Source organism: Salvelinus alpinus, chromosome 2 (assembly GCF_045679555.1).
Source record: "Salvelinus alpinus chromosome 2, SLU_Salpinus.1, whole genome shotgun sequence".
Taxonomy (NCBI): domain Eukaryota; kingdom Metazoa; phylum Chordata; class Actinopteri; order Salmoniformes; family Salmonidae; genus Salvelinus; species Salvelinus alpinus.
In genome coordinates, this window is record NC_092087.1 from 61,121,691 (window position 1) to 61,145,314 (window position 23,624).

The following is a 23,624-nucleotide window of genomic DNA, read 5'->3' on the forward strand; positions in this document are numbered from 1 at the left end:
GGTCTGAAGAAACAAAAATGGAAATGTTTGGCCATAATGACCATCGTTATGTTTGGAGGGAAAAGAGGGAGGCTTGCCAGCCGAAGAACACAATCCCGACCGTTAAGCACGGGTGTGGCAGCATCATGTTGTGGGGGTGCTTTGCTGCAGGAGGGACTGGTGCACAAAATAGATGGCATCATGAGGGAGAAAAAATGTGGATATATTGAAGCAACATCTCAAGACATCAGAAGTTAAAGCTTAGTCGCAAATGGGTCTTCCAAATGGACAATGACACCAAGCATACTTCCAAAGTTGTGGCAAAATGGCTTAAGGACAACAAAGTCAAGGTATTGGAGTGGCCATCACAAAGCCCTGACCTCAATCCCATCGAAAATTTGTGGGCAGAACTGAAAAAGCATGTGCGAGCAAGGCCTACAATCCTGACTCGGTTACACCAGCTCTGTCAGGAGGAATGGGCCAAAATTCACCCAACTTATTGTGGGAAGCTTGTGAAAGGCTACCCGAAACATTTGACCCAAGTTAAACAATTTAAAGGCAATGTTACCAAATACTAATTTGAGTGTATGTAAACTTCTGACCAACTGGGAATGTTATGAAATTAAAAACAGCTGAAATAAATCACTACTATTATTCTGACATTTCCCATTCTTAAAATAAAGTGGTGATCCTAACTGACCTAAGACAGGGAATTTGTACTTGGATTACATGTCAGGAATTGTGAAAAACTGAGTTTAAATGTATTTGGCTAAGGTGTATGTAAACTTCCGACTTCAACTGTAGGTGTTCTTGAGTCCATCAAACCAGGCATTGACTCCACTCCTAGAAATCACAGATGCTCTGTCTGGTGAGTCTTATGTCAGTGTGTCTTAGCCAGAACTACAACTATTCAATACAGAGGTCACGAAACCTGATAATGAAACAGAGCTCACCCAAACCATCAAAACGATAGTCATGGACTATCTGAATGAGAAATATGATGACCTAGCCACAGATGACCTCCTGGACATTGCCTCGTTGGTCGACCATTGGTTTAAAACACATTACATCAAAGAGGAGAAGGTGGGCCACATAAAAGCAAGAGCTGTCTCAGAGATGGTCAATGAGGGACATGAAAACCCAAGCCCAGCACATGGAGACGTTGCTGCTGCTTCACCACAACTGCCAGCTAAAAAGAGAAAGTCACTGGGCAGTTGTTTTTCAAAAAGCCATGCTCCACCACCACAGGTCTTACTGAAATCCAGCTGGTAGAAAAGAAACTCAGCTGCTACCTTCAGTCTCCTGATGCAGAGAGTGAAACCAATCCACTGGACTGGTGGAAGATCAACCAAAAACAACTTTCCCAAAGTCAGCCACCTGGCAAAGCACTACCTGTGCATTCCTGCGACCAGCTCCCCCTGAGTGTGTTTTTAGCACAGGTGGCAACGTGACCTGCCATAGGGCAGCTTTAAAGCCAGAGACCATAGACAGACTTGTCTTTCTTGCTTTTAACTTTTAAAACTACCCCAACTTCAACTCTTATGTGCCATTAGGCTAACAGTTATAATGCATATTTTTTGTTTATTGTTCATAACTTGTAAGGGTTTACAGATAAATGTTATTTGTGAGTTCTACTACTTTAATAAGAAACATTAAAGCCTTTGGTTTGTTCAGGCATTCTTGAGTCTGAAGCGGATATGCACCTTTTAAACATTATTTGATTAATATCGTGATAATTATCATTATCTATATAGTGATAATTTATTTGCCATGTCGTCCAGCCCTACTTTTACGTCAATTACAGCATGCTACCTTTGAAAAGTGGGTTGACAAGGTCTTTCCTGTTGGAGCATAGCAGGGCATTTCCAAACACCAAGTCCAAGCAGCAGAGCAGGAGGTGGTATGAGTTCACCAAGTCATCGCCAATCATACGGAAATTTCCTACAATCACAATCGGGGAGTAGATTGTGTCACTAATAGGTGGGACTGAAGACATTGGGTTAAATTAAACAGAATTTCCCACATTGGTTAAAACATGCAAAAGAAAACTGATTACATTTCCTAGCTTACCTTTAGTGTACACAAACAGGGTCCAGCAGAATTTGAATACATCGCTGACGTGACAGGGCAGGCGCCTAACATAGTGAAAGGGGAGATAAGGTTTCCATTATGGGATGTCATAGTTAGCATTTCATGCAGTCGTCTGAAACTTGCAATGAATAATTCAAAAGTGATGAGATCTCTCTTTGGTAAATACAGAGCGCCCAGCAGACAGCACGAGATCGAGCGAGCGCCCGGCAGACAGCGCGAGATCGAGCGAGCGCCCGGCAGACAGCGCGAGATCGAGCGAGCGCCCGGCAGACAGCGCGAGAGCGAGCGAGCGCCCGACAGACAGCGCGAGAGTGAGCGCGGATATACCTGTGGATATATTTCAAGGCCTACCTTCAAACTCAGTCCCTCTTTGCTTGACATCATGGAAAAATCAAAAGAAATCAGCCAAGACATCAAAAAAAGAATTGTAGCCCTCCACAAGTCTGTTTCATCCCTGGGAGCAGTTTCCAAATGCCTGAAGGTACCACATTCATATGTACAAACAATAGTACGCAAGTATAAACACCATGGGACCATGCAGCCGTCATACCGCTCAGGAAGGAGACGCGTTCCGTCTCTTAGAGATGAAGGTACCGTGGTGCGAAAAGTGCAAATCAATCCCAGAACAACAGCAAAGGACCTTGTGAAGATGCTGGAGGAAACAGGTACAAAAGTATCTATATCCACAGTAAAACAAGTCCTATGTCGACATACCCTGAAAGGCTGCTCAGCAAGGAAGAAGCCACTGCTCCAAAACCCGTCATAAAAAAGCAAGACTACGGTTTGCAACTGCACATGGGGACAAAGATCGTACTTATTGGAGAAATGTCCTCTGGTCTGAAGAAACAAAAATGGAAATGTTTGGCCATAATGACCATCGTTATGTTTGGAGGGAAAAGAGGGAGGCTTGCCAGCCGAAGAACACAATCCCGACCGTTAAGCACGGGTGTGGCAGCATCATGTTGTGGGGGTGCTTTGCTGCAGGAGGGACTGGTGCACAAAATAGATGGCATCATGAGGGAGAAAAAATGTGGATATATTGAAGCAACATCTCAAGACATCAGTCAGGAAGTTAAAGCTTAGTCGCAAATGGGTCTTCCAAATGGACAATGACACCAAGCATACTTCCAAAGTTGTGGCAAAATGGCTTAAGGACAACAAAGTCAAGGTATTGGAGTGGCCATCACAAAGCCCTGACCTCAATCCCATCGAAAATTTGTGGGCAGAACTGAAAAAGCATGTGCGAGCAAGGCCTACAATCCTGACTCGGTTACACCAGCTCTGTCAGGAGGAATGGGCCAAAATTCACCCAACTTATTGTGGGAAGCTTGTGAAAGGCTACCCGAAACGTTTGACCCAAGTTAAACAATTTAAAGGCAATGTTACCAAATACTAATTTGAGTGTATGTAAACTTCTGACCAACTGGGAATGTTATGAAATTAAAAACAGCTGAAATAAATCACTACTATTATTCTGACATTTCCCATTCTTAAAATAAAGTGGTGATCCTAACTGACCGAAGACAGGGAATTTGTACTTGGATTACATGTCAGGAATTGTGAAAAACTGAGTTTAAATGTATTTGGCTAAGGTGTATGTAAACTTCCGACTTCAACTGTAGGTGTTCTTGAGTCCATCAAACCAGGCATTGACTCCACTCCTAGAAAGCGAGCGCCCGGCAGACAGCGCGAGATCGAGCGAGCGCCCGGCAGACAGCGCGAGATCGAGCGAGCGCCCGGCAGACAGCGCGAGAGCGAGCGAGCGCCCGGCAGACAGCGCGAGAGCCCGACAGAGCGAGTGAGCGCCCGACCGACATAGCCGACAGCGCCCGACAGACAGCGAGAGAGCGCCCGACAGACAGCGAGAGAGCGCCCGACAGACAGCGAGAGAGCGCCCGACAGACAGCGAGAGAGCGCCCGACAGACAGCAAGAGAGCGCCCGACCGACATAGCCGACAGCGCGAGAGCGCCCGACAGACAGCGAGAGAGCATTATTCCAGAGGACGATTCAGACGGGATACGTTTTTTACTTTTCTTTTTTATAAAATAGATGGTTATGTCGGAAGCCTGGAGGTTCTTATTCAATTCATATGCACAAAACAAACAAAAGCATTCACTGTGAAAGTTGATAAGCTACTTGTAGGCCATTCATACATAGCTTATGCACAAAACTTAATTCAATTTATTGAATCAGTTATTGTTTTCTTGCACAAACCGCGAGCAACACCTATAACAAACTCTGAACACCGTAACACGTGACAACACAATGGATGCAGAGGACGTGACAAACTCGAAAAGGGAAATGTTTACTGGTTGCTTAGGAGGTAAAGGGAAAGTCAGATGTTCGGATTCAATTTGACTAGTTGTGGAAAATACTGGATAACTTATTTTTCTGTAAGGACCGAGGGCTGCGTGCATATTGTGTGTGCCAAACAGGTGCTGTATAGATTACAACAATGTTTCTGACTGTTTGGAGCAATGTAAACACTACTAAATAAATTAGAAGTGTACCAGAGAGTCTGTTGTATTACAGCAAACACTAAAAACAGTCGCATTCATTTGTGAATGCAATTTCCGAAATGGAACAGTTTATTTAAGCTAATTATTTAAGGCTTGCTTTATTTTAGAACTAAAGGGAGGCGGACAGACAGAGAGGGCCAGACAAACAGAGAGACAGAGGGAGAGAGAAGGACAGACAGAGGCAGAAAAAGAAATGGGGCTAGAGAGAGAGAGGTGTAAGGGCTATACCTGTGTTTTCTGCTCCTAGGCTGTCGTGGGGGCTCCCCTTGAGGATCCTGGAACATGTCCATGAATATGGGCTCAAACTTCCGAAAGATCACAGTTGACACTTCAAAGGTTCTCTCCAGGCGGCCCATGCGATTCCGAAATTCCTGAGATAAGTTGGACATATCCGACCATTTCTTCATCTTGTTGAAGAACTGAATCAAACTGAAACCAATGTATGAAAATAAATGACATTAACTTACGAGTTATGGAACGAATCATATAGTGCACATAAACAGTGCCATCACAGTATTCATACCCTTGACCCAAAACACATTTTGTTTTGTTAAAGCCTGAATTAAAAATGGATTACATTGAGGGGTGTTTCTCATCCATCTAAACACAATAACCCATAATGACCAAGTGACAACATGTTTTTAAAAATGTTAGCAAATTTATTGAAAATGAAATAGAAATATCCCATTTACATACATATTCAATACTGGTTAGAATCACCTTTGACAGTGATTACAGCTGTGAGTCTTTCTAGGTAAGTCCCTAAAAAGCTTTTCACACATGGATTGTACTGTTAGGTTCTAATTGTTCAGAGTAAATAACTCACAGACACTAGAGAAGCTACAACAAAAAAATTCACACAAGCACTAATATTTAACCCTTTCTCCTAGGCTGAGTCTCCTCCTCCACAACTGAACAGCCAATGCATCTCTGCTGCTAGACAGAACCTTAGTGATACCTGTTCTTCTTCACTTCATCTAACCTCTAACCCAAAGTACTCACTCCTCCCCAACTCAAGGCTGTCATGGTTATTGATACCAGACTGTCTCTCTTCTCCATCCCTGATGGCTAACAACATATACTGACAATGTAAACGTTATACATTACCCTCTCTCCCTCAGTGACATTGTTAGTTTCTAAGATATCCACCCATCTCCCCTTATCAAATGCCTGCCACATGTACTCGCTTCCCTGCACTCAACACATTCCTAGCTTAGTTGCACACACTATATACTTTCCTCCAATGACCCTTAACTTCTGGTGTAGACCCTCTAAACCTAAGCACTCCATCAGTGACATGACTAAGTATATCTTCATATTCTCAGAACCCAACAGTACAAAATGTGTCCATTATTTTCTAAATTCAAGCTCTTTCAAATTGACAATTTAAGTCTTGCCATAGATTTAAGCAAATTTAAGTCAAAACTAACTCGGCCACTCGGGAACATTCATTGTCTTCTTGGTAAGCAACTCCAGTGTAGATTTGGCCTTGTGTTTTAGGTTATTGTCCTGCTGAAAAGTGAATTAAATCACCCAGTGTCTGGTGGAAAGCAGACAACCAGGTTATCCTCTAGGATTTTGACTGTGCTTAGTTCCATTCAGTTAATTTCTTATCTTGAAACTGCAGTCCATAACGATTACTATCATACTCATTACATGATTCAGCCACCACTATGCTTGAAAATATGAAGAGTGGTACTCAGTCATGTGTTGTATTAAATTTGACCCGAACATAACACTTTGTAATCAGGACCCCACATGTTTTGCAGTATTACTTTAGTGAGTTGATGCAAACAGGATGCAAGTTCTAGAATATTTGTATTATGTATTTTGGATTAACTACAAAGTTCTCCTATCACGGCCATAAAACTCGTAACAGCTTCAAAGTCACCATTGGCCTCGTGGTGAAATCCACGACCGGTTTCCAACCTCTCCGTCAACCTGAGTTAGGAAGGATGCCTGTATCTCTGTAGTGATTGGGCGTATTGATACACCATCCAAAGTGCAATTAATAACTTCACCATGCTCAAAAAGATTTAAAGGTGAGCTTTTTAAAAACCAATAGGTGTCCTTATTTGCGAGGCATTGGAAAACCTCCCTGGTCTTTGTGGTTGAATCTGTGTTTGAAAGTCCCTGCTTGACCGAGGGACCTTACAAATAATTGTGTGTGCACGGTATAGAGACATACAGAAAATTATGCTAAACACTATTAGTCCATGCAACATATAACTTAAGCAAATGTTTATTCCTGAACTTATTTTGGCTTGCCATAACATAAAGGGGTTGACTCAATACATTTTTTATTAGTTTGGAAAAAGTGGAAAAAGTAAAAGGTGTGAATACTTTCTGAAGGCACTGTAGACATGTGGGAGGTTTGGGGACCAAGCCTCTTATCACTGACCTCAGTTTTGACGTCCTGAGTATTCGAGTCAGGGACACACAGTTGCCTTCCATCACCCCCTTACCCACAGTGGGTGTGGAGCCCTTTCTGCAGGCTGCATAGAGAGAGCAGGCTAGCCAATGAACTACTTCCCCCTGAAAGAAAGACAAGTCAGAAGTGTATGGCAAATGACAGTAAGTCACAGTGCTTTATCCTGTTTGGGATAGCCCCCCCTTTTCTCAATTTCCACCTGAAGACATACCCTAATCTAACTGCCTGTAGCTCAGGCCCAGAAACAAGGATATGCATATTCTTGGTATCATTTGAAAGGAAACACTCTGAAGTTTGTGGAAATGTGAATTGAATGCAGGAGAATATAACACAATAGAACTGGTAGAAGAAAATACAAGGAAATAAAGACGTTTTCTGTTCTTTTATTGTTGTTGCATCTTAAAAATGAACAAGAACAGCCAAACATTCAGATATGATGCTGGGGATAATTTCGAAGAATAACATAAGAGGGCAACAGTATTTGAGCAAAGTTTCAGACAGATTCCTTCAGGAATGAGAGCTACATGACATTGAGCATGAAGTCACCCAGGTGTCCCTCACAAGTTTCCCAAATGTACCCAAGTGGCCGAATTGGTACATTGATGCAAATAACTATATACAAAATACAAAAAATTTATTCTAACATACCCTCAAAAAATATATATTTGAAAAATGTAAAAACAAACCAAAAAATGAACATTTCAAAAAACAAAAAAATAACAAGGGTAACTATTTACACTTTCAATGTACAATATTGTGAAGACCCTCAGTCCTCTACACAATATTGTGCTGCTGATGCCATAGCCCATAGCAGTCTCTTTCCGGTGTGAAGCAGAGGGTCACCGAACAAGTGGTGCAGGTGACAGGGGATTTCTTGTGGCAAAGAGCACAACGAATCCTCCCTACTGAGCCCTTTTTGCCCTGAGGCACATTCCTGCCTGCAGCAATGGATTCAACACTGGTTGAAGGAGCAGAAGGGACAGAGGTAGAGGGGACAGAAGGTGCTGCAGTGGACTTGCTGTAGCTAGCAATCTCCTGGATGAGCAGCTCTCTGAAGGCTAGCTGTGAGATGGTTGGGCTGTCCACAGCTCTTAGCCATTTCCTTCTGGAATATGAAGGCATTCACCACAGCAATGTCAATGAAATGATAAAACAATGTCTTGTACCATTTCATGGTCTTGTGGAGAACATTATAGTAGCCTATCAGCGCGTCTGACAGGTCCACACCTCCCATGCTCTTGTTGTAGTCCTTCACAGCAGCTGGAATGGGGACATTTTTGGTGGTCCATGCCCCAGTAGCGTTCTTCACACGCCTGACGACGTGTTCACCACTGAAGGACTTGTGGACAGTGGCGCACATGACCACCTCTCTGGTATCCATCCACTTCAAAGAGCAGGCCATCCTCGCGAATCCATCTCGTGGTACCCTGATCAGCCCGCTTAGGCATGTTATTCACCCTGGTTTTCGGAAATCCCACTCTGTTGGTCCGAATGGTGCCACAGGCCCACACCTCCAGCCTCCTCAGGTCTGTGAGCAGGGTAGGGCTTGTGTAGAAGTTGTCCATAAACAGTTTGTAGCCCTTCCCTAGCAGCTGAAAATCGAATAACTCCATAACGGAATCATAGCTAAGTCCCTTACCGGTCGCACAACTGCTCTTCCCCTCAAACAAAAAAATTGCACGTGTATGCACACGCAGAATCAGCCAAAACAAACAGTTTGTAACCCAATTTAGTTGGTTTGTTACACATGTATTGTTTTAGGCCAATCCTGGCCTTTGAGGCTACCATCCTCTCATCTATGGAAAGGTTCTGGGCAGGCTGAAAATAGGTCTTGCAGGCCTCAACGATGTTGTGGTAGAGAGGTTTTATATAGCAGAGCCTATCAAACCTTGCTGTGCCTCGCTTCTTCTCGTTGTCCTCATCAACTTTTGGGTCACTGATATGAAGCACCCGTGAGATTGTCAGAAACCTTTTGCATGACATGAAAGTGGTGGAAAAAGGCAGTTGATAGAGGGGTGCAGTTTTCCAGTAGTCCTTCAGGGTTTTTAGCTTTACAAGACTCATGTAAATGACCATTGAAAGGTAACAAAAAAGATCTGACATGGAAATGGGCTTCCATGTCTCTTTCTTGGCTGCCTGCTTCTTAGCTCCGTACTTATTAGTGTTCAACACCAGGGAATCAACAACTGCCGAGGGGGGAAAAAAACTGAAAAAGTTGCATGGGGCTGTACTTTGAGGACATGTCCAGCTGAGGTCCTGGTGGTCCTTTCGGTCTGAATATTGGAGGTGGTGGGGCCACATCTGCCTCCAGCACAGAGTGCCATCGCCCCTCCATCGCTCTGCCAGCAGGTTCCACAATTCCCTTCCTCCGCTTCTTTGTCACCGACTTCACACCTCTAGATGGCCGGGCGGGGGTAGGTGTGGTGCCGGAGACAGCAGGGGTCCGGCTGGACGAACCAGCTTCAGTGGGGGATGGGCACCTTGGCAGTATGTGCTCCCAATCAGAATCGCTGGGACTGTGAAATAAAGACACAGACACAGATTATATATAGAGTAGGGAAACAATCACTATGGTGAGGTGCTGTTCCATTCCATGTTTAGATAAAATAAAATGTAAAAAATATCTAATATAGAAACACACAGATATACACCCACCCACAATGTAAAGCAATGTGTACTTCACACATTTCATTACTGATTATATTTTTGTATATGGCAAATAAAATAAAAATATCTCCAAGACAACTCAAATGAATAATATTTGATATTATTAATTTCAAACAACGGTACTTACCAGTCCAACACTGCATCTTCTGCGTACAAGAACATCTCTTCAATTTGAGAGTCAAAAGTATTCTCACTATCCGAATCATCTAAGAGTAACTCACTGTCACTTTCCCTATCAATTTCTTCAATAATATCGTGTCGATCTGTATATTTAGACTTTGCCTTTGATTTTACAGATTTACTCGCCATAATTCTTCAGGTATAACAGCAGAAAATGCTCTCAAAACAATACTGCTACGCGTAACCAGCGTGGCTGCTACAGGTAGAATTTTCAATGGCGAATGTCTGTGTTTACGCTCGAGTTTCAAACAAAGGCTGGTCTTCCCGGATAGAACCATTACATATTTCCGTTTACCTCAGCTCATTGGCTATGTACCAAGCTAGATTTCAAGACGATCAGTGGTCATTGGTCCGAAATACAGTCAATCCACAAAGCACTGGTCATATCATTGGTGCGCAATGAGGACATAGTTTGGTGTGTTCAAATCAGTTCCTTTCGGTCAATATGTCCCGGGAAAAGAACCATGAAGTATGGCTGTGTTACTAACAAACAGAGGATTGCAATGAAACCAACCATGACTCGACAAACGTCCGTTTAGAGTGAGTAATTACATCGAATGTTACGTCCAAAGTTGAAGGACACTGAAATACAAGGGTTGAAAAATTGGAGTCCATCCGGGCAAATTTGAGCCTGACAACGATTATGATACAGTAAAAGGTTTAGGTCTCAATATGAAATAGTAAATATATCCAATGCCAAAAACATCTACATTTAAATGTATTAATATTAATTTTCATATATTTCCATTAATTCAAAAATATATTCCTGTTAACGCCCATATATTCCCGTTAATTTCAACAGAAAGGTCCCACCTCTGAATATTCCCCAAAATGTGCAACCCTATGTAGGCCTAAGAGCACATCCTGTTTAGTCTTAATAGCAACACGAGTTTCAGAAGAAAGTTATTTGTTTCTGGCCATTCTGAGACTGTAATCGAACCCACAAATGCTAATGCTCCAGATACTCAACTAGTCTAAAAGGCCAGTTTTATTGCTTCTTTAAAACCAGAACAAGAGTTTTCAGCTGTGCTAACAATTGCAAAATTATGATCAATTAGTCTTGTAAAATGAAAACTTGGATTAGCTAACACAACATGCCATTGGAACACATGGTTGCTGATAATGGGCCTCTGTACGCCTATGTAGATATTCCATTAAAAAGCTGTCATTTCCAGCTACAATAGTCATTTACAACATTAACAATGTCTATACTGTATTTATGGCCAATTTGATGTTATTTTAAAAAAGGACAATTTTTCCCCCTTCTTTTCTTTCAAAAACAAGGACATTTCTACGTGACCCCAAATTTTTGAGCGATAGTGTACATATCACATTTCCTAAGTATTTTCATGGAGCCATGTCAAAACGACCATCGGGTTCTTCTCCCCCGATTGCTCAGTTTGGCCAGGTCTAGGAAGAGTCTTGGCGGTTCCAAAATTCTGGAGGATGATGGAGGCCGCTGTGTTCTTGGGGATCTTCAAAACTGCAGAATTTTTTTGGTACCCTTTCCCAGATCTGTGCCTCGACACAATCCTGTCTCTGAGCTCCACGGACAATTCCTTTGACCTCATGGCTTGGATTTTGCTCTGACATGTACTGTCAACTGTGGGACCTTCATATAGACAGGTGTGTGCCTTTCCAAATCATGTCCAATTAAATGAATTTACCACAGGTGGACTCCAATCAAGTTGTAGAAACATCAAGGATGATCAATGGAAACAGGATGCACCGGAGCTCAAATGCAAGTCTCATTAGGAAAGGGTGTGAATAGGTATTTGTTTATTATTTTTCACACATTTCCAAACATTTCTAAAAACCTGTTTTTGCTTTGTCATTATGGGGTATTGTGTGTAGATTGATGAGATTAAAAAATATATATATATATATGTTTTAGAACAAGGCTGTACTGTAACAAAATGTAACAAATCGATCCCGCTCCAGAGCACTGGCCTCGATGTAACGCTCATTCCTTCGACGATAAACGCGAAACCGACCATCACCCGTGGTGAGACAAAACCGTCACTCAGAAAAGAGCACTTTCCAGTCCTGTCTGGTCCAGCGACGGCAGGTTTGTGCTTTCCTGGTGTAACTCGGGCAGTTGTTGTTGCCATCCTGTACCTCTCCTGCAGGTGTGATGTTCGGATGTACCGATCCTGTGCAGGTGTTGTTACACGTGGTCTGCCACTGCGAGGACGATCAGCTGTCCGTCCTGTCTCCCTGTAGCTATGTATTAGGCGTCTCACAGTACAGACATTGCAATTTATTGCCCTGGCCACATCTGCAGTCCCCATGCCTTCTTGCAGCATGCCTGTTAGGTCTCTTTTTTTTTCTTTTTTTTATTTATTTCACCTTTATTTAACCAGGTAGGCTAGTTGAGAACAAGTTCTCATTTGCAACTGCGACCTGGCCAAGATAAAGCATAGCAGTGTGAACAGACAACACAGAGTTACACATGGAGTAAACAATAAACAAGTCAATAACATGGTAGAAAAAAAGAGAATCTATATACAATGTGTGCAAAAGGCATGAGGTAGGCAATAAATCGAATAATTACAATTTAGCAGATTAACACTGGAGTGATAAATCATCAGATGATCATGTGCAAGAAGAGATACTGGTGTGCAAAAGAGCAGAAAAGTAAATAAATAAAAGCAGTATGGGGGGTGAGGTAGGTAAATTGGGTGGGTAGTTTTACAGATGGACTATGTACAGCTGCAGCGATCGGTTAGCTGCTCGGATAGCAGATGTTTAAAGTTGTTGAGGGAGATAAAAGTCTCCAACTTCAGAGATTTTTGCAATTCGTTCCAGTCGCAGGCAGCAGAGAACTGGAAGGAAAGGCGTCCAAATGAGGTTTTAGCTTTAGGGATGATCAGTGAGATACACCTGCTGGAGCGCGTGCTGCGGGTGGGTGTAGCCATCGTGACCAGTGAACTGAGATAAGGCGGCACTTTACCTAGCATAGCCTTGTAGATGACCTGGAGCCAGTGGGTCTGACGACGAACATGTAGCGAGGGCCAGCCGACTAGGGCATACAGGTCGCAGTGGTGGGTCGTATAAGGTGCTTTAGTAACAAAACGAATGGCACTGTGATAAACTGCATCCAGTTTGCCGAGTAGAGTGTTGGAAGCTATTTTGTAGATGACATCGCCGAAGTCGAGGATCGGTAGGATAGTCAGTTTTACTAGGGTAAGTTTGGCGGCGTGAGTGAAGGAGGCTTTGTTGCGGAATAGAAAGCCGATTCTTGATTTGATTTTGGATTGGAGATGTTTGATATGAGTCTGGAAGGAGAGTTTGCAGTCTAGCCAGACACCTAGGTACTTATAGATGTCCACATATTCTAGGTCGGAACCGTCCAGGGTGGTGATGCTAGTCGGGCGTGCGGGTGCAGGCAGCGAACGGTTGAAAAGCATGCATTTGGTTTTACTAGCGTTTAAGAGCAGTTGGAGGCCACGGAAGGAGTGTTGTATGGCATTGAAGCTCGTTTGGAGGTTAGATAGCACAGTGTCCAAGGAAGGGCCGGAAGTATATAGAATGGTGTCGTCTGCGTAGAGGTGGATCAGGGAATCGCCCGCAGCAAGAGCAACATCATTGATGTATACATCAATCATTTTGTGTCTAAGTTTTCAAAACTGTGACCTTAATTGCCTACCGTCTGTAAGCTGTTAGTGTCCTAACGACCGTTCCACAGGTACATGATCATTAATTGTTTATGGTTCATTGAACAAGCATGGGAAACAGCGTTTAAACCATTTACAATGAAGATCTGTGATGCGATTTGGATTTTTACAAATTATCTTTGAAAGACAGGGCCCTGAAAAAGTGACGTCTCTGAGTTTATATTATTCATAGCTGTCTATTGCCAGATGCTGGCACTAAGTCCACACTCAACCAACTAAGGACATAAGCAAACAAGAAAACGCTCATCCAGAAGCGGCACTCGTAGTGGCCATAAAAATGACTTGTACTTTAACAGTAACTGTTCCAACCTAGACTTGTTTTCAACTTGAACTTGCTTTGGCTAACATTAGCTATTAGCTGTGTACAAGGCCAGGGGATTGTTTGAAAGAGAATCCAATACTCCTATTAGATAGTACTCCCTTATTTCTGCTTATTCTCTTTTATAAAAGGACAACAATGCCTTGCTGGCCGACTTACTTTTCCACTGTCGAAGTACTGTTTCCTGAAGCATTCTGACCTGTTCTGAAATAATTCCCTGGGTATACCGTCATGCTGTGGATGTTTGGTCAGGACGTGTCGTTATACGAATTTGTTTATTTTGATTGACTCATTACTAAGCACTTCCCCACACAAAACACATTTAAGGAGCTCTTCATAAATTCTCAACGCTTGTATGAAAGAGAAACTCATCGGTGTATTGACTTTTCATTGAGAATTGAGCTCAGTCAGAACTTGTTGCGAGCATGAGTCCATTTGGCGAGTGGGAATGACAAATCATTGGCTTACAGCGCATCATCTGCTGTTGAACGACAGCGCTGCAGCGTGTGTCGGGGTGATCTTCCAAGAAAACCCCAGAAAAAAGATCTGGTAAACCGCGAAGCACACGGGCATCTCCCACTCGTGCAGCTGCCAAACTGAGCAGACACCGCTGCTAAGCAGAGAGCGCACTGAACAGAGACCGCAGTTGCACTTGGCCAAATCAATTAATTCAATAATTATACATTTACTCTTACACGTCGTGGGGACAGTAAAATTAGCCATCTAAAAAATATACTTTAAGTAAAAAATAAAATAAAAATATTAAACATGTTATTTTGTATTTTTATGTTAAACTCACAACAAACCAAAAAAATCTGCATTAATATTGTCTAATAGAATACGTGGGGAAAAAACTAACGGAGACATTTTGGAAGCTGAGGTGACGTGCCAAGATGGAGGTTCGGTACACAGCGCCCCCTATCAGTAATCTGCTGTATATATAAATTGTTGGTTAAAACTAGCTAAAGCAGTGTACATACAGTAAGTGTGCATTTTGAAGTTGTGAAATTATCTTTGAAGTGATATGAAAGTAGAAAGATTTGTTTATAGAACCGTACCGCAAATGAGAATCGATTCACAATTACATGGAGTATTTGGCTTCAACAACCAATTTCCCTTTAAAACAGAACATGTTAGGTCCGTGGACTAGAAGGAGTAACGTTTGCCCAATAATGGACTTAAAGGAGACAGTTACATTGAGCTCATAAAAAATCGTCCTCCATAATCTTTAACGGAACTGACCGCGACTGGTGTGTTCCCAAATGATCAGACAAAACAAAAAGGTAGCAAACTAGTTAGCTAAATAGATAGCCAACCTGATGTCTAGCATTGTGACCGATTTCGCAAATTACCAGTTCCCTGCCTTGGCAAGTGGGCTGGTTGATGGAAAATAAGTGTTATTTACTATGTTCAGCTAACGTTAGTTAGCTAATGGCTATATGCGCTAACCAACTAACTTTCAAAACGAACGACGTTAGTAACATTGCTAACACAACTAACGTTACCAAATATGAAGAGGGGATAATAGCTTAACATTTACGTTACGCTAAACACACGCGACAGGAGAGTTAAGACCGTCCATGTCCGGCCGCATTGTTGATCCCACAATATCTGATCCCAACGTCCTAAACAAAGTAACGCTAAGAGGCTACGTATATCTAAAACTATTAACTACCTAGTTTAATAATATAGCTAGCTACTGTTAGTTAGCTAGTTTACCTCCAGTGTGTATGTATTCCAAATCGACTTGAAGTTTTGCATTGCTTCAGATGCCGTCTGTTCGTCCATATTCAGCTCCTGACAAAGCATTTCCAAGCTCTTTCGGACGGAACTCTCGTCCGTCCGCCCGGAGTCGGAATCTGACTCGTCTCCCCGCATTTGTAAATCTAAGTTACAGTGGCAGAGAAATTAAAATATATAGCTATCTATGTCAACAAAGCAGTCGAGACACCACAAACAGACCACCGGTCATTCAATTCCCACAATGCACCGTGGTGCAATTGGCGCGAAAACGGATCCTTTCCGACCAATGAGTAAAGGCCCCAAAGGGCAAACAAAGGAACATAAACAGGGGTTGCGTTTCAAAATCAAAGTGTGCAGTCCAAACACTTAAAAGACACACCCTGTCACCTCAGCCCTTTTATTTTGTATATATTTTTTATCAACAACAAATCAATACAGGAAGTACATGTGGGAACACACGTATATATCAATAATATACAAAGGACAATTGGGCTAGGGGGTACAATATCACATTACACAAGGACCTTAATTAAGGGACATACATACACTTATTATTCTAACAGCTTTTTATGTTAGTCGAGTATTTAATTGTCTTAAAATACAGGTCAATTTATTTTTGTAAGGTAAGATAATGTGGTGTTTTGTTTGTAAATGTACATTTGTGAATATGAAATTAGGCCAAAAGAATAATGAAATTCATTACATAAAAATGTTTCAGCTTATTTCTATCGTAGGTAAAGAATCCAAGCAGTAACGTAAACTCACTCACTTTTGTACATCGCCTTGGTCCGTACAATTGACCTTATTTTAGCGCCCCAAAAACGTAATACTTCCAGATCAACTGTAATGTCAATACCATTGTAAAGCACAATTTCTCCCCTTTCCAACAGAACCAATTACATGACCCCCATGCTGCCTGTTTCTGCATGATTCAAGAAGGCAATGAGCCCCGTCGGGTCTTTTTAAAAATGGCGGGTGGGGAAGCGAAACTAATGCGTGATAGTGAGAAGGAGAGATGTTGTGTGGGAAAATTGCTTTTTTTCACTCGATCTGTCCAACTTATCACCTTATCGCCTCTAAAAATGTAAATAAAACACTATAAAGAGTTTATATAATGTGTCATTACATACCTATTTGAAGGTTTGTGCCGAATTTGAATCAGGTTTTTAGGGCGGTGCTAAAGTGATCTTAGAAGTAAACAGCGGCTTTGAGAATGATGATCGCATGCAATGATGACGCAAAAAATGACTAGGTATCCCCCCTTACTGTCCATTTCTTGTTTTTAAACGATGAGAGAAGTGCTACACCTGGTGGAGAGAGATTGTAAGACAGAAATAGTTGCTTTATGCGTGCTGTACGTTACGGCATGACACGTCACAATGTAACGGAGGGTCCGTTTATTTAAACTTTTCTCCAATACTATAGAGCCATTACCATGTTGATCAACGCATGAATAGAAACGTAGTTCACACCCCCGATTTTGAAGTCAACACAGTCGCTACAGTCCCATTAGTTTTCTTTGTAGCCTCGTTTGAATCTTGCAGTTGCGCACATTTGTACGGAATGGGGTGAGTTTACGTTACATCTCTCCACAATAGTGTAAGATCTTCATAAATATGTTCAATTATAAATTTACTGATGTCTAAACACAGTTTTCTTACATGAATACAATGCCAAAAAAGATGCAACATGGTTTCTGGGTGGTCATTACAAAAGGAGCAATTTGAGTTGATGTTTTCCTTAAACTTCTTCATATAGTGGATGGCAGGATAATATTTATGAATAATTTTAAAGGAAACTTCCTTAATTTTGTTAACAAGTAGATATGTGTGTGGCAACATCGTATCTCTCTGTTGTTGAATGGACCAAAAGAGAAACAAATCTTTCCTACTGATGAGTCAACAGGGTCAACGGAAGGTAGGCTCTGAGGGTCAGGTCTTGACACGTTCCTGAATAATAAAGCAACACCTGAGGGAATGGCATCTAAAACAATTGCAAAATCTTTAGGCGTTACAGGGACCTTGTAAAGTGATAAGAATTCCTTATAACTGAGAAAAAGACCCTCTGCATTTACCAGTTGGCTCACTAATAGGACATTATTTCAGAACCAATATTCTAAAAACAAATTAGTATTTTTATACAATATATCCCGATTATTCCATATATAATATCTGTGTGGAGAAAAATGATGCTTATAAATTAAGGAACATGACAAGAGACCCTGCCGATGAAAAGCAGAAAGTTTCACTGGAACTTTGTCAATATTATAATTGCAAACCAACATGAAGTTAAGGCCACCAAAAGTAGAGAATTCCACATAGAAGTGGGTCTTCTTAGGAATTGTTTTATTCAATTGATCTTAAAAGTATTATTTAAGGTAGTAAAGTCCAGAAAATTCAGCCCACCATTCTTATAAGTGTTCATTACAACAGTTTTCCTAATGTAATGGGTACGGTTTCTCCACAGAAAATTGAAAAGCATCTGGTCTATCTCCTTGCTTCGGATGACGTATAATGACGTATGACGAGTATACACTTGCAGGGCAATGAACCATCCTTGGCCGGAAATTGTCACTCGTTCATGCTGCAATGATTGTATTTTCAGCCACTGGTGGCTTGTGGGTGCTTTACATGTGCTACATAAAATTATGAGCGCATGTCTACTTATATTAAATATATAATTATTAATATACACCTCTATATGATAGCTAGCAAATTAATTAGCTAACTAACACTATCCTGCCTAGCTGGAACCTCTGAAGAAGGGAAATGTTTTATTTCTACAATTTCCAAAATATATATTATATATAAAATATATTTCCTTTTACGTAGTAGCAAAATTTCTAACTTATTTCCATTCGTTTTGACTTACACCTGTTGACTTGTATGTTGACTTGTGGCCTGCTGGAGGTCATTTTGCAGGGCTCTGGTAGTGCTCCTCCTTGCACAAAGGCGGAGGTAGCGGTCCTGCTGCTGGGTTGTTGCCCTCCTACGGCCTCCTCCACGTCTCCTGATGTACTGGCCTGTCTCCTGGTAGCGCCTCAATGCTCTGGACACTACGCTGACAGACACAGCAAACCTTCTTGCCACAGCTCGCATTGATGTGCCATCCTGGATGAGCTGCACTACCTGAGCCACTTGTGTGGGTTGTAGACTCCGTCTCATGCTACCACTAGAGTGAGAGCACCGCCAGCATTCAAAAGTGACCAAAACATCAGCCAGGAAGCATAGGAACTGAGAAGTGGTCTGTGGTCACCACCTGCAGAATCAGTCCTTTATTGGGGGTGTCTTGCTAATTGCCTATAATTTCCACCTTTTGTCTATTCCATTTGCACAACAGCATGTGACATTTATTGTCAATCAGTGTTGCTTCCTAAGTGGACAGTTTGATTTCACAGAAGTGTGATTGACTTGGAGTTACATTGTGTTGTTTAAGTGTTCCCTTTATTTTTTTGAGCAGTGTATTTATTGGACGTGTCGGTGCTCAATATACATAATCAGTATCCTATAACGATGTTTATCATCAGCGCCTTTAGATTAGACAACCGGAGTTCCAATCGCAGACAGCATCATGATTCATGAAATCTCATTCTAACCAATAATGGGGCATCCTCATTATAAATACATTGTGATTTAGTTTCGGTATCAGACTAACTTTTCTTATGATTTTGTTTGCAGAGCATACAGGCTGGCAGTTTATCGGCAGTTCACCCTATGGGTACGAGAGAATTGGACGAGTTGTATGGCATCTCATCCCTGCGTGTGTCGTCTCTTCCATAAGGCGTGCATAGAGAGAAGCAAAGGCATGGAATAAAACCAGTTCATTTAGTAAATCTAGCCTAGTCTAAGACATAGGCCTAATGCCTGCGCCTTATGTAAAAATAGTTAGCTTGTCCACTATAACAGGTTCAAGCGTAACCACAAACTTGCTTTGAAGATAAAACTACTTTCAGTGCGCACTAATCCCGTGTCCCTGTCGCTAGAGTAGTGAGTTGAACTAGCTTCGGCTGCCATCTATTGGAAAGGAATGGTAACTACACTGGGCAGCTAGTCAGAGTCAAAGCAGACTTTAGTAATATATGCCATTTAGCAGACGCCTTTATCCAAAGCGAACTGGGTACATGGTAGTGGAAACAGATCATAGAAACAGGATTATAATTTTGATATCGTGGATGGTCCGTCTTTGCATCTATAGCGGTCTATGAATTTGAGTGGTTACATTTTTCCAGACTCATCCATCAGCTTTTTACCAAGAGGAGCAGGGAGTCCCTTTGTTATTGTCTCTACTGCTGATTACCACTTTAAGAAGTTAAGATGCAGAATAAATAAACACCAAAATATGTTACAGATACTATAAAAATGTCCCATCACTAAGTTAGTGAATACACAGCATCCAGCACAGCAAACAATCAAATATATTTGATAAAAGCCCTTTTTACATCAAAATAATAACCACAGTGGTTATTATTCTCTGAGTGGTTATTCACACTGAGGGTGCAACAGTTCAACACCTCAGGAGCAAATGTCAGTTAGCCTTTCACAGCTGAGCACTAATAGGTTGAGAGAGAGAGTTGAAACAGCAGAACCGGGACAAGGTAACACATCCATTGAAACGGGTAAAAAAAAAAAAAAAATTAAATCAGTGGAAAAACAATTCTACTCCGATTCCCTTTATGGATGGGTGTATCTTATGAATTCGCTGTTGAATGGCCAGCTCCTTTATTTTCGGAACACCATCCCGCTGATCGATAGTATATCTTGGCTCGCACTGTGATGATTGTGATTTTGAGCCCTTAGGTTCATACAGTGAGTTATGGTCTTCATTGATCTCACTCTCCGTCAGCTCCATCTGTGGCGTATAGGGGCAGGACTCGGTTGTATACTGATGGTCGTGAGCGCAATCTAGCTGAGCCCTAAACTCTTTAATGATGGTGCCGGTAGACCTCTTCTCCAACGCAGCACAGGAACACTCTGGCACCAAGGGGTCAGTTTGGCATGCTGTACTAACCATTCTTTCTGTTGGTAGAAAACAATTAAGGCATCTATTAGGCTAAAGTTAATCACTGCATATACTTGAAATAAAACAATAGCCTTGGAAATAACATGGATTTGCATGTACCACCTGCCTCCTGCACAGTCTCCTCCAGGATGAAAACATCATCCTGAAAAGAAACAAACTTTTTGTTAAGACAACTGAACACACATACAGTGGGGAGAACAAGTATTTGATACACTGCCGATTTTGCAGGTTTTCCTACTTACAAAGCATGTAGAGGTCTGTAATTTTTATCATAGGTACACTTCAACTGTGAGAGACGGAATCTAAAACAAAAATCCAGAAAATCACATTGTATGATTTTTAAGTAATTCATTTGCATTTTATTGCCTGACATAAGTATTTGATCACCTACCAACCAGTAAGAATTCCGGCTCTCACAGACCTGTTAGTTTTTCTCTAAGAAGCCCTCCTGTTCTCCACTCAATACCTGTATTAACTGCACCTGTTTGAACTCGTTACCTGTATAAAAAGACACCTGTCCACACACTCAAACAGACTCTAACCTCTCCACAATGGCCAAAACCAGAGAGCTGTGTAAGGACATCAGGGATACAATTGTAGACCTGCACAAGGCTGGGATGTGCTACAGGACAATAGGCAAGCAGCTTGGCGAGAAGGCAACAACTGTTGGCGCAATTATTAGAAAATGGAAGAAGTTCAAGATGACGGTCATTCACCCTCGGTCTGGGGCTCCATGCAAGATCTCACCTCGTGGGGCATCAATGATCATGAGGAAGGTGAGGGATCAGCCCAGAACTACACGGCAGGACCTGGTCAATGACCTGAAGAGAGCTGGGACCACAGTCTCAAAGAAAACCATTAGTAACACACTACGCCGTCATGGATTAAAATCCTGCAGCGCACGCAAGGTCCCCCTGCTCAAGCCAGCGCATGTCCAGGCCCGTCTGAAGTTTACCAATGACCATCTGGATGATCCAGAGGAGGAATGGGAGAAGGTCATGTGGTCTGATGAGACAAAAATAGAGCTTTTTGGTCTAAACTCCACTCGCTGTGTTTGGAGGAAGAAGAAGGATGAGTACAACCCCGAGTACAACCCCAAGAACACCATCCCAACCGTGAAGCATGGAGGTGGAAACATCATTCTTTGCGGATTCTTTTCTGCAAAGGGGACAAGACGACTGCACCGTATTGAGGGGAGGATGGATGGGGCCATGTATCGCGAGATCTTGGCCAAAAACCTCCTTCCCTCAGTAGAAGCATTGAAGATGGGTCGTGGCTGGGTCTTCCAGCATGACAACGACCCGAAACACACAGCCAGGGCAACTAGCCAGCGCATGTCCAGGCCCGTCTGAAGTTTACCAATGACCATCTGGATGATCCAGAGGAGGAATGGGAGAAGGTCATGTGGTCTGATGAGACAAAAATAGAGCTTTTTGGTCTAAACTCCACTCGCTGTGTTTGGAGGAAGAAGAAGGATGAGTACAACCCCGAGTACAACCCCAAGAACACCATCCCAACCGTGAAGCATGGAGGTGGAAACATCATTCTTTGGGGATTCTTTTCTGCAAAGGGGACAAGACGACTGCACCGTATTGAGGGGAGGATGGATGGGGCCATGTATCGCGAGATCTTGGCCAAAAACCTCCTTCCCTCAGTAGAAGCATTGAAGATGGGTCGTGGCTGGGTCTTCCAGCATGACAACGACCCGAAACACACAGCCAGGGCAACTAAGGAGTGGCTCCGTAAGAAGTATCTCAAGGTCCTGGAGTGGCCTAGCCAGTCTCCAGACCTGAACCCAATAGAAAATCTTTGGAGGGAGCTGAAAGTCCATATTGCCCAGCGACAGCCCCGAAACCTGAAGGATCTGGAGAAGGTCTGTATGGAGGAGTGGGCCAAAATCCCTGCTGCAGTGTGTGTAAACCTGGTCAAGAACTACAGGAAACGTATGATCTCTGTAATTGCAAACAAAGGTTTCTGTACCAAATATTAAGTCTGCTTTTCTGATGTATCAAATACTTATGTCATGCAATAAAATGCAAATTAATTACTTAAATCATACAATGTGATTTTCTGGATTTTTTAAAATTTAGATTCCGTCTCTCACAGTTGAAGTGTACCTATGATATAAATTACAGACCTCTACATGCTTTGTAAGTAGGAAAACCTGCAAAATCGGCAGTGTGTCAAATACTTGTTCTCCCCACTGTATATCAGTTAGCATTAACAAGCTACCTGTTGTATGGTTTGTCAACACACACAGCTAATGTTTGCTGAAAAATAAGTATGTCAACTTCAGTCTAGCTAAATGAGGTGGAGCTAACAAAACATTACAAAAAACAAATGTCAACAAAATATATTACAGTACTTTACTATGAGGTGGAAGCTAACTACAGTAACTAACGTTACCTAATAACGGGTACACAGAAACTGTGTTGCAATTTTAGTTGCTTGTTAATGTTATTTTCTGGTGGATGTTACACAAAACAGTTCAGACGCAATTAGCTAGTTACGTTCAACTAGAGTTGCAACAAAGTTGTCCAGTGTCTAACGCTAGCCGAGTCAACAACAGCCATGACCGGTTAACGTTACCTCTGGGGCTCCATTGCATTGACTCGCGTCGCCTCTGTTCAGTCGCTTTTGATGATGGTCGGTCGGTAACCCCTACACCATAACCCTCAATGGCAAAGGGCTTCAACATAGGCCTATGACGCCTTTCCATTCGGAAACTCCCGGTTGCCGCATAGAAAGTGCCCTTCATCGCGAAGTCTGCCTCCGCGAAATGCTGTCTGCAGATCCTGGTAGCTCAAGCTGGCACGTCCTTCCTCTTCAGGACATGGAGCCACTTCTTCAAAAGTTGTATGTCCTTAGGCAGCCGATGGTAGTTTACCGAGTGATTTTTTGGAGCCAATTCATACAGCCTGGTGCTATACGGTTAATGTTTGAATTACTACTTGCTGTTGCTATCTTCGTTGTCCGCCCCTAACCTCACTCTCTTCGA

The 23,624-nt window shown here is 42.2% G+C and overlaps 1 protein-coding gene across 4 annotated transcripts in view; it reads right to left on the reverse strand.

Annotated features, from left to right (window-relative positions):
• Positions 1-15,866, reverse strand: part of rbl1 (retinoblastoma-like 1 (p107)) — a 40,028-nt gene extending 24,162 nt beyond the window's left edge. For 3 of the 4 annotated variants that reach the window (XM_071386839.1, XM_071386830.1, XM_071386817.1), the window contains exons 1-5: positions 15,584-15,866; positions 6,992-7,125; positions 4,819-5,019; positions 2,050-2,114; positions 1,792-1,920 (exon numbers count right to left, since the gene is read on the reverse strand). In XM_071386839.1, the coding sequence (XP_071242940.1) occupies positions 1,792-1,920; positions 2,050-2,114; positions 4,819-5,019; positions 6,992-7,125; positions 15,584-15,742 (688 nt within the window). In that variant the 5' untranslated portion in view covers positions 15,743-15,866. The remainder of the gene's footprint in view (positions 1-1,791; positions 1,921-2,049; positions 2,115-4,818; positions 5,020-6,991; positions 7,126-15,583) is intronic. The other variant, XM_071386825.1, reaches the window with a different exon arrangement.
• Between the last annotated feature and the right edge of the window lie 7,758 nt (positions 15,867-23,624).